The sequence below is a fragment of the Sinocyclocheilus anshuiensis genome, unplaced genomic scaffold (assembly GCF_001515605.1).
Source record: "Sinocyclocheilus anshuiensis isolate Anshui unplaced genomic scaffold, SAMN03320099.WGS_v1.1 scaffold838, whole genome shotgun sequence".
NCBI classification, from domain to species: Eukaryota; Metazoa; Chordata; class Actinopteri; order Cypriniformes; family Cyprinidae; genus Sinocyclocheilus; species Sinocyclocheilus anshuiensis.
This window is the reverse complement of record NW_015539915.1, coordinates 52,885-63,416: the sequence shown is the minus strand read 5'-3', so window position 1 is coordinate 63,416 and position 10,532 is coordinate 52,885. Positions and strand designations below refer to the sequence as shown.

At 34.6% G+C, this 10,532-nt stretch overlaps 1 protein-coding gene across 1 annotated transcript in view; it reads left to right on the top strand.

Annotated features, from left to right (window-relative positions):
- Window positions 1-7,584, top strand: part of LOC107686497 (procollagen galactosyltransferase 2-like) — a 10,214-nt gene extending 2,630 nt beyond the window's left edge. Inside the window, exons 5-11 of the mRNA XM_016483532.1 lie at window positions 1,328-1,532; window positions 1,758-1,877; window positions 5,502-5,578; window positions 5,655-5,761; window positions 5,872-6,004; window positions 7,003-7,130; window positions 7,375-7,584. Coding sequence (XP_016339018.1) covers window positions 1,328-1,532; window positions 1,758-1,877; window positions 5,502-5,578; window positions 5,655-5,761; window positions 5,872-6,004; window positions 7,003-7,130; window positions 7,375-7,582 — 978 coding nt within the window. The 3' untranslated portion in view covers window positions 7,583-7,584. The remainder of the gene's footprint in view (window positions 1-1,327; window positions 1,533-1,757; window positions 1,878-5,501; window positions 5,579-5,654; window positions 5,762-5,871; window positions 6,005-7,002; window positions 7,131-7,374) is intronic.
- The last annotated feature ends 2,948 nt before the right edge of the window (window positions 7,585-10,532 follow it).

Here is a 10,532-nt window from a genome sequence, read left to right as displayed (position 1 = left end):
TATATATATATATATATGATATATATATATATGATATATGATATATGAGATATATATGATATATATATATATATATGCGTGTGTGTGTGTGTGTGTGTGTGTGTGTGTGTGTGTGTGTATGATATACTGTTCAAAAGTTTGGGGTCACAATTTGTTTTTGTTTTTTTAAAGAAATGTATACTTTTATTTAGTACAGATGCATTAATTTATCAGAAATGTCAGCCATTAATAGTCAAGCCATTTATATTCTAAGAAAAGATTTGTATTTCAAATAAATGTTGTTGTTTTGAACCCTCTGTTCATCAAAGGACAGGAAAAAAATATATAATTTAAAACATCGATAATAATAATTTTTAGTGCTGGGCAACGATTAATCGCGATTAATCACATCCAAAATAAAAGTCTGTGTTTACATAATATATTTGTGTGTACTGTGTATATTTATTATGTATATATAAATACACACATGCATGTACATATTTAAGAAAAATAGGTTAAGTTTATATATTGTATATATTTATATATAATATAAATTATATGAATATAATTATATACATGTAAGTATTTTCTAAATATATACTGTATGTGTGTGTCTTTATATATACATAATAAATATACACAGTACACACATATATTATGTACACAAAACTTTTATTTTGGATGCGATTAATCATGATTAACCGTTGCCCAGCACTAATAATTTTTGAGCATCAGATCATGATATTAGAGTGATTTCTGAAGGATGATGTGACACTGAAGACTGGAGTAATGGCTGCTAAAATATATTCAAACAGATATCAGTTATTTTAAATTGTAATAATATTTCACAATATAACTGTGTTTTTCATCAAATTAATGCAGCATTTGGGGAGCACAAGAGATTTCTTATACAACCCCAAACATTTCAATAGTAGTTTATATATACAGCATAAAAGGAAAGATTTATTTTTGCAGTAATCTAAATAATTTACATAAATATTTACCTATATTACAGCATTCACCAAATATGTAACTAAATATTTTGCTACAAAAAGACATGAAATGTTGCATTGGAACTTCTGCATGGAAAATTTAATCTGTGATTCATTTTTAAATGGGTTAATTTACATGAATTGTCCAAACAATCTGATTCATTAATCACATTTCACAAAGCACACTAAAGCTCTGTGCATAAACAGTGTGACAAAACAATTCCTCAATTCAGTTTAAGTGTGGATCTCCTAAGAAATACAACATCACATTTGAGGATAATAGTTCATTATAGGTCTGTTTGCTCAAACACTTTGTCCTTTGGCTGTGTTGTTCAGTTTTTTTTTGTCTGTCTCAGGGATACTATCGTCGTACTGCTGAGTACTTTCCCACAAAACAGCGTCAAAGGCTGGGCTGCTACCCGGTGCCGATGGTCCACTCCACTATTCTGCTGGACCTGCGCAAAGAAGGCACCAAGAAAGTGTCCTTTCACCCCCCTCACAAAGACTACTCCTGGCCCTTTGACGACATCATCGTTTTTGCCTTCTCCTGCCGAATATCAGGTATGGCGCCCCCTTCTGGACGACTCCAGCGTATCTCATTTCTCTTACGCAATATGATGAGTTTAACATTTGGATTTAGTTTGGAGGGATTGAGGGAAAAATTCTTCCCTGTGTCCAACTGACTGTAACATTTTTTAGGATTGACAGTCAAATAGCTTTGGAAAGAGATGGACTGAGTAAAGTTTCGGACACTATTTATCTGATATGATTCACTCTTTGAAACAGAGGTTCAGATGTTTCTGTGCAACAAGGAGCGTTATGGGTATCTGAACGTACCTGCAAAGCCTCATCAGACCGTGGAGGATGATCGAATCAATTTTGTCCACCTTTACCTGGACTCTTTGAGTGAGTAACACTGACATTTAGATATTTTTTTGATTAAATTATATTATTAGAATAAATCTTGTGCGATAACTTGAAAAATGTACAATTTCAGGATGTCACTTTAATAACAGCACTTAAGCTAGCTAGCATGACCTTTGTGAAAAAGAAATGCACTTGTATTAAAGGGGTCATATGATGCTATTTTAAAGATCATTATTTTTACTCTGAGCTGCGCAAAACTCCGCATTTGAACAGTCAATAGCAAATACTTAAACTAATAACAAAACATACTTACAGTCGCTGATTCAGAAGCGCCAGATTGTCATAGCAAAGTCAGAATTGACCCTTATTTATTTATTTTTTTAGAAATAGCCTTTGTGCACAGCCAGCCTTGTACTCTTCTAGGTTCAAAAAACTGTCGTCCATAAAATGCGTTGCACAAATTCGAACATCTGTGTTGTGCTGTTCTGTTGTAAATAAATCTTAACCAATGATTCCTAATTGCATCTACTTCCGGAAGGCCAAATAAAGTGCTTTTGCTTTCGCACTGAAACACACAGCGTCTCCCTGACATGCTGCATCAACACTACTGCTGTTCCTGAAACCAAGCCTTCTTTCTTTGCGTGCACATTTGGGCGGCATTATGCAAATCTTCCCACATTGTGACGTAGACATGTAGGGGCGTGTTAGAACGAGCCGTTTTCGGTAGGTGTGGCTGACTCTTAACTTTTATAAAGTATATCTCTTTGGATTTGAGACTTTAGTCTTTGCAACTTTACAGATCTTATTTATGCACCAAGAGCTTGTAACACTCCAAAGAGAAAGGAAAAATTGAAATCGCATCATATGACCCCTTTAAAGGTGCAACTATAGTACTTCTTTAAAGTATAGTAAAAAAGTACTTACAGATTATATAATAATAGTAAAATAAAAGGACACTTAAAGTGATTATATCTCCTTACAAGACTTCAAACCACTAGATTTGAATGGATTTATTTTACGACACTTTATGACCTTTTGGGGTCTTTTAAAGTTTTGGTTACCTGGACTTTAAATAGAAGGATAAAAATAAAAATACTGTCATTTGTTTTTCAAAGATTATCTAACAACATGAGGGTGATTAAATGATGACAGAATTTTTATTTTTGAGTGTGAAATACACTTTTATAAAGTGCACCTTTTAATAATGTCATATTGAGAATTTTACTTTATATAAATAAAGTATATAAGTAAAATATAAGTATATTTTAAATAATTGTCTTTTAATAATTTTTGTCATGCTTTGAAGAAATACACTTTAGAAGTCAAATTTATTTTTATGTGTTGACTAACATACTAAAGCACATGTAAAGTACTTGACTATGAATTGTAGTGTGTTATTTGATATTACATGTACAGTAAATATATTTTAAATTTATTAAATTGCACCTTTATCAATACATATGCGTAATTACAAATGTATGTAAATACATGACATATACATTTCAATAGAAATTAATTTAAAGTATATTTTAGTCAGTAGAAGTACAATAGTACAGTAGAATACAATAGAAGTAATTATGAACTATATATAAATATGTACATTAGTATAACATAAGTGGGTCAAAAACACTACAAATTTCAGATAATTGAATCGAATATAAATTTAAGCTGTAAAACATTTTAATTTAATTGTAACTAACATGCAATTAAGTGTCTGAAAAATCTTTTAAAGTACATTATTTAAAAAATTAGTACACGTTTTAAAATATGCAAAAGTGCATTTCTTTTTCACAAGGGTAGCAACTGACAAGAATAAAAAAAAAAAACATGAGGGAAATTATGAGATGAACATTATAATATGAAATTAAAGTCACAAATGTGAGATATTAAGTCAGGTTGTGAGATAAAAGTTGCAGTTGTAATATATAAAGTCACTTTATGGGATATGAAGTCACAATAACAAGATATAAAGTCAATTATGAGAAAAAGTAACAATAACCTTTTAATTTAAAGGAAGAAACCTGCTTCCATAGCTATGAACTTCACAAAATCTGATGATCCTGCACACAGGCGGAGCGTGTGTAAGCGAGTTGGGGCAAAAATGCCACTAAATTGGACAAAAATGCCCCTGCACAAACAAATTAAATCTATTACGACTGTTGCTAACAAAATGAAAATGAATAGAAAGTGTCGATTGCTGCATTAAATTAAGATCTGCTCATGTTGTATTTCATTTTAGGCATTTTTACAGTGTTGCGCATTATAACCAATCACACACGAGTCTGTTGAGCTTAGGAATGCAATGACCAATCAGAGGCGTTCAGATGAGTCATTGCTGAAACTCATCAGTTTTGAGCGCGCGCGTGTTCGCTGACTGAATTCCGACACCTGTCGCGCAGATGTACAGGTGCATCTCAATAAATTAGAATGTCGTGGATAAGTTCATTGTTCAGGAGTGGCTTAGCAAGAGGAATACGACAACTGTAGCCAAATTCCTTGACACGTCTGTGTGTGGTGGCTCTTGATGCCTTGACCCCAGCCTCAGTAGATTCCTTGTGAAGTTCACTCAAAATGCTTGAAGCGATTTTGCTTGACAATCCTCATAAGGCTGCGGTTCTGTCGGTTGGTTGTGCATCTTTTTCTTCCACACTTTTTCCTTCCACTCAACTTTCTGTTAACATGCTTGGATACAGCACTCTGTGAACAGCCAGCTTCTTTGGCAATGAATGTTTGTGGCTTACCCTCCTTGTGAAGGGTGTCAATGATTGTCTTCTGGACAACTGTCAGATCAGCAGTCTTCCCCATGATTGTGTAGCCTAGTGAACCAAACTGAGAGACCATTTTGAAGGCTCAGGAAACCTTTGCAGGTGTTTTGAGTTGATTAGCTGATTGGCATGTCAACATATTCTAATTTGTTGAGATAGTGAATTGGTGGGTTTTTGTTAAATGTGAGCCAAAATCATCACAATTAAAAGAACCAAAGACTTAAACTATTTCAGTCTGTGTGCATTGAATTTATTTAATACACGAGTTTCACAATTTGAGTTGAATTACTGAAATAAATGAACTTTTCCACGACATTCTAATTTATTGAGATGCACCTGTATGTACAATGTAAGCAAGAGATTAATTTCACAGTGTAGACAGCTTTAGTGATTAGAGCCATAGTTGTTGTTTTTTTTTTTGAGAGTGCTTAAACTCACGCTAGATCAAAGTTAGAGATAATGTCACTTTCTGTATAATAATTGATTCGCTGTTTGAATAACCTTGGAAAGGGAACGTTTTATAACTACTAATTTCTAATGTTTTTTATTAAATCGTAATCACGTTAAATACAAATTCAGGCCCATTAAACATATTTTATTAGGCTACATGACACCCATGTCTGGTTCTTGCCTTATAAAGACGTGTTTATGATGTTTGTAGTTAATAGATTTGGCTGCTTTTAGCCTTACCCTGGAGTTGGTCCACCCTCCGCCTATGATCCTGCAGCATAAAATGTCCTAAAGAGCTTCTTGTGTGATTTTCAGTGAGGTCTCAGTCTTTTGAACCCCACTGTATGTGAAGATCGTACTAATCTGGTGCTAATTAGCGATCAGCTGCTTAATCGAACCGAATCATTGTCAAGGATTTGTGTCCTAACTGAAGTAATTTCTCCCACAGTCCATGGGCCGCCAATGTACTTGTCTCGCTATGTCCACGTTCCTCCCAAACAGTCTGATCTCATGGGCTTTGATGAGGTAAAGTTGAGCGCATACTCTGTATTTTACCATTGCTTTGAGTGAAACATTTAGCATGTGTGTTTGTTCACCTCAGATCTACTTGATAAACCTGCGCAGACGTCCAGACCGCAGGGACAGGATGTTATGGTCGCTTTATGAGCTAGAGATTGATGCCAAAGTTGTGGATGCTGTAGATGGAGCGTAAGTACAGACATTTACTCCTAAGAGGAATCTTTATTCATCCCCTTTTTATATATGCAAATGATAACAAGAGCAATAATTGAGTTTTTTTCACTGGTGTGTGCATGCAGAGCTCTGAACAGCAGCGATATTAAGATTCTAGGTGTCGATCTCTTACCTGGTTACTACGACCCTTTCTCCGGCCGCACGCTGACCAAGGGAGAGGTGGGCTGCTTCCTCAGCCACTACTACATCTGGAAAGAGGTCAGTGGCCCCTAAAACTATTTACATAAATGCCACTTTGTTTGATATTTTGTTATCGCTAACACTTTACAATAAGGTTCCGCCAGTTAATGTTGGTTAATGCATTCGCTAACATTAACTAACAATGAACAATTCATTTATTACAGTATTTATCAAGCTTTGTTCATTTTAGTTAACTGTTAATGTTAGTTGAAGGTTATTAAATAACATTATTATTATCATTATAGCATTATATACAACTTTTAATTATTAATGTATTACGAAATGTTAAAATTAGCATGAACTAAGATTAATAAATGCTTTAGAAGTATTTTTCATTGTTAGTTCATGTTAACTAGTGTGGTCAACTTATGTTAACAAATGGAGTCTTTTAAGTTCTAAAAAAGAACTTAAGAAATATCTTGAATTCTAATGCTGAGACATAAAGAAATTTTTAAGCATGAGCAGCTTAGTTGTCTTAAGTGTTGAATGTAGCTAAAATTCACAATATAAAAAAATGTAAAAAGTTTTAATGTCTCTTATAGTGTCTTATGCTCATCCAGGCTGAATTTATTTGATCAAAAATGGTGCCAAAAGCAGTAATATTGTGAAATATTGTTACAATTTAACATAACTGTTTTCTATGTGAATATATTTTAATATTTTGAATTTTCAGCATCATTACGCCAGTCTTCAATGTCACATGATTCTTCAGAAATCATAATAATATGCTGTTGAAAACAGATTCATATTTTTGTGGAAACTGTGATCATATTTTTTTCAGGGTTCTTTGATGAATATGAAGTTCAAAAGAACAACATTTATCTGAAATAGAAATCTTTGTAACATTATAAATGTTTTCACTGTCACTTTTGATCAATTGAATGCATCCTTGTAAAGTGTTAATTTCTTTAAAAAAATCTTATTGACTCCAAACTTTTGAATGGTAGTCTATATTAAAATTGAAACATGCTGTGTTTTTAGTATGTCAAAATGATTTGCTGTTCTTTGAATCATAGATGGTAGATATGCAGCTAGACAAGGTGCTGATCTTTGAGGACGACGTGCGTTTCCAAGCCAACTTTAAACGTCGCCTGATGCGGCTGATGGAGGAGGTGGAGCAGGTGGAGCTGGACTGGGACATCATGTGAGTGACACCTGTCTGTCACACGGTTGCTGTGGTAACTAGAAGAAACCAGAATCAGAATATTGCCTTTGCTGCAGTTATAAGGAAGACTTCAGTTTTGCTTTTATGATTTTATAACATACATTTCCCATATCCATGTAAACAATTTCTTATTTAAAAGATACAAATGCAATCCAACAGTAAACTCATCACAGATGTAGTGCCCTCATCAGGTGTCTTTAACTGTTGTGGTAATCTGTTGCAGATACCTGGGCAGGAAGAAGGTGAACCCTGAAGAGGAAGTTGCAGTGGAGAATGTGAGGAACCTGGTGTACGCTGATTACTCCTACTGGACGCTGTCTTACGCCATCTCTCTTCAGGGAGCTCAGAAGCTCCTGAACGCCGAACCGATATCCAAGATGCTTCCTGTGGATGAGTTTCTACCCATCATGTATGACAAGCACCCCAAGTGAGTAAGACAGTATTCAGGCCTAAACAAATTTTACATTAATAGTTCACCCAAAAATGAAAATATAGTCACCCTCAGGCCATCAAAGATGTAGATGAGTTTGTTTCTTCATCAGATTTGGAGAAATGTAGCATTACATCACTTGCTCGCCAAAAGATCCTCTGCAGTGAATGGGTGCCGTCAGAATGAGAGTCCAAACAGCTGATAAAAACATCACAATAATCCACAAGTAAACCACATGACTCCAGTCCATCAGTTAATGTCTTGTGAAGTGAAAAGTTACGTGTTTGTAACAAATCCATCAAGACGTTTTAACTTCAAACTGTTGCTTCTGACTAAAATACAAGTCCTCTATTCATTATCTTGCTTTCTCCAGTGAAAAAGTCGTCTTGTCCGAATCAGGAGAGAACTGCACAGATCAAGCACTGTTTACAAGCAAAAACAGTTCTAAACAAATATGGCGGTAGATTTTGATGTGAGGACAATGGGATGGATTTTTTTCATAGAAGGAATCGTTATTTAGATTATGGACTATATTTTTGCCAGAAGCGAGTCAAGCAACGGTTTAAAAGTTAAAATGTCTTAATGATGGGTTTTTTACTTACAAAAATGCTTCTTTTCAATTCACAAGACATTAACTGATGGACTGGAGTGGTGTGGATTATTGTGATGTTTTTATCAGCTGTTTGCACTCTCATTCTGACGGCACCCATTCACTGGAGAGGATCCATTGGTGAGCAAGTGATGTAATGCTACATTTCTCCAAATCTATTCTGATGAAGAAACAAACTCATCTACATCTTGGATGGCCTGAGGGTGAATACATTTTCAGCAAATTTTCATTTTTGGGTGAACTGTTTCTTTAAATGTTAAAATGATTTGTGGTGTTTGAAGAGTGATGTTGCTCATTTTGGTTGAGAAAGTATGCGTTCTCACCATAAAGACATATGCATACTGTCATTTTCTCCTGGATTATATTATATGAGTACTTCATATTTTTGCAAAGTAGGACTGACTGAAAATAGCTTACCACAAATGTGTGCTTTGGTTTAAAACAAAAAAACAAAACTGTCTACGTAGTTTCTTAACTATGTAATAGTCATTTGATTTTTCAAATAAGAGAGTCAAGACTCAAGCCAAGAAGGAAAGCCAGAGCTTGAGATGGCATTAGCTTTGATTCCTCAGCGCGAGTGGTTGTGTGTGCGCTGTGGATTGGCGTGATGCCATCCATTTTCCCCTGTCCATTTCCTCTCCATCTCTGACTCTTACTCATTTTGCTTGGCACGTCCCGCCTGAAGCTCCTCATCCCCACAGAGACAGATCAGAGCAGCGTTATTCAATCTTTCCAGCGATCCGGCGTGCTGCTGCTGCCCCGCTGACGGCTAACCCTTTAAACACCCTGCCCTGCCTTCCCCGCTACGCATTCCAGCTAAATGAGTTGCTACTTTAGCCAGTGTTTGCTGCTTTGCTCTCCTTCCAGGTCTGACAAAGCCAAGGGCCCTCTGCCAGCTGGCCCAGTACACACGTTTACCCTCAGTACATGAAGTACCTCTTCAGGCTTCTGCTGAAAGTAATTGATATTTTATTCATTTATTGGGGTAAAGTCGAGCAGCACGAGCCCTAAAGCGATTCGCCATCTGATTCTGGATCCAGAAGAGACATTAAATAGATAAGCGGTGACCTCTTTCCTTTGAAAGGTTGTAATGCAAGCATCTCTAGTACTTTTTAAAATTGGGATAAAATGGGAATTTATAGACAGACACAGGAATATATACAGTGGGTACGGAAAGTATTCAGACCCCCTTAAATTTTTCACTCTTTGTTATATTGCAGCCATTTGCTAAAATCATTTAAGTTAATTTTTTTTCCTCATTAATGTACACACAGCACCCCATATTGACAGAAAAACACAGAATCGTTGACATTTTTGCAGATTTATTAAAAAAGAAAAACTGAAATATCACATGGTCCTAAGTATTCAGACCCTTTGCTCAGTATTTAGTAGAAGCACCCTTTTGATCTAATACAGCCATGAGTCTTTTTGGGAAAGATGCAACAAGTTTTTCACACCTGGATTTGGGGATCCTCTGCCATTCCTCCTTGCAGATCCTCTCCAGCTGCAATATAACAAAGAGTGAAAAATTTAAGGGGGTCTGAATACTTTCCGTACCCACTGTATATATAGTTCCCAGTTATATTGTATTATTATATTATATTATATTGCTCATACTAAGTGGTAGGAATTTTTTAACATTAGGTTAAAATATGGATATAGTGTAAATACATATAATATAAATATTATATTATTAGATATTATTAGTATTATCATAGCACTCATTGCCTGGTAATTATATTATATTATTGCTTACACTTAGGATAAAATTGGATAAAATATTTTATAGATACACACACATATATATTATAGTAGAATTTATTTTATTTACTTTTCTTTTATTGTATTGTATGTATATTATTTATATTGCATATACTCGGGGATAAAATATGGATTTTTATTATATTATATTATATTATATTGCTCATACTGAGGGGTAGAAATGTTTTAACATTAGGATAAAACATGGATATAGTATAAATACATATAGTATTAATATTATATTATTAGTATTATTTACATCTTGGATGCCCTGGGGGTAAGCAGATAAACATCAATTTTTCATTTTTGGGTGAACTATCCCTTTAACTTCCAGGAGGGACAATAAAGACTTCTTCGTGTCCAGCTGCTAGCTCTGCTGCAGTTCTATCGCCATCTATTGGTTAGAGTACAAATGTACAAGTACAAAAAGGTTTGGTTTTCTAGAGTGCCCATATTTTGAGCAAGTAATTAACTAGGACTTTTTTCAAATTATTTGGTTGCACTTTATTTTAAGGTGTCCTTGTTACAATGTAATTATACATTTATTACAGAACTACCACATTTTGCTATAAGTTTGATT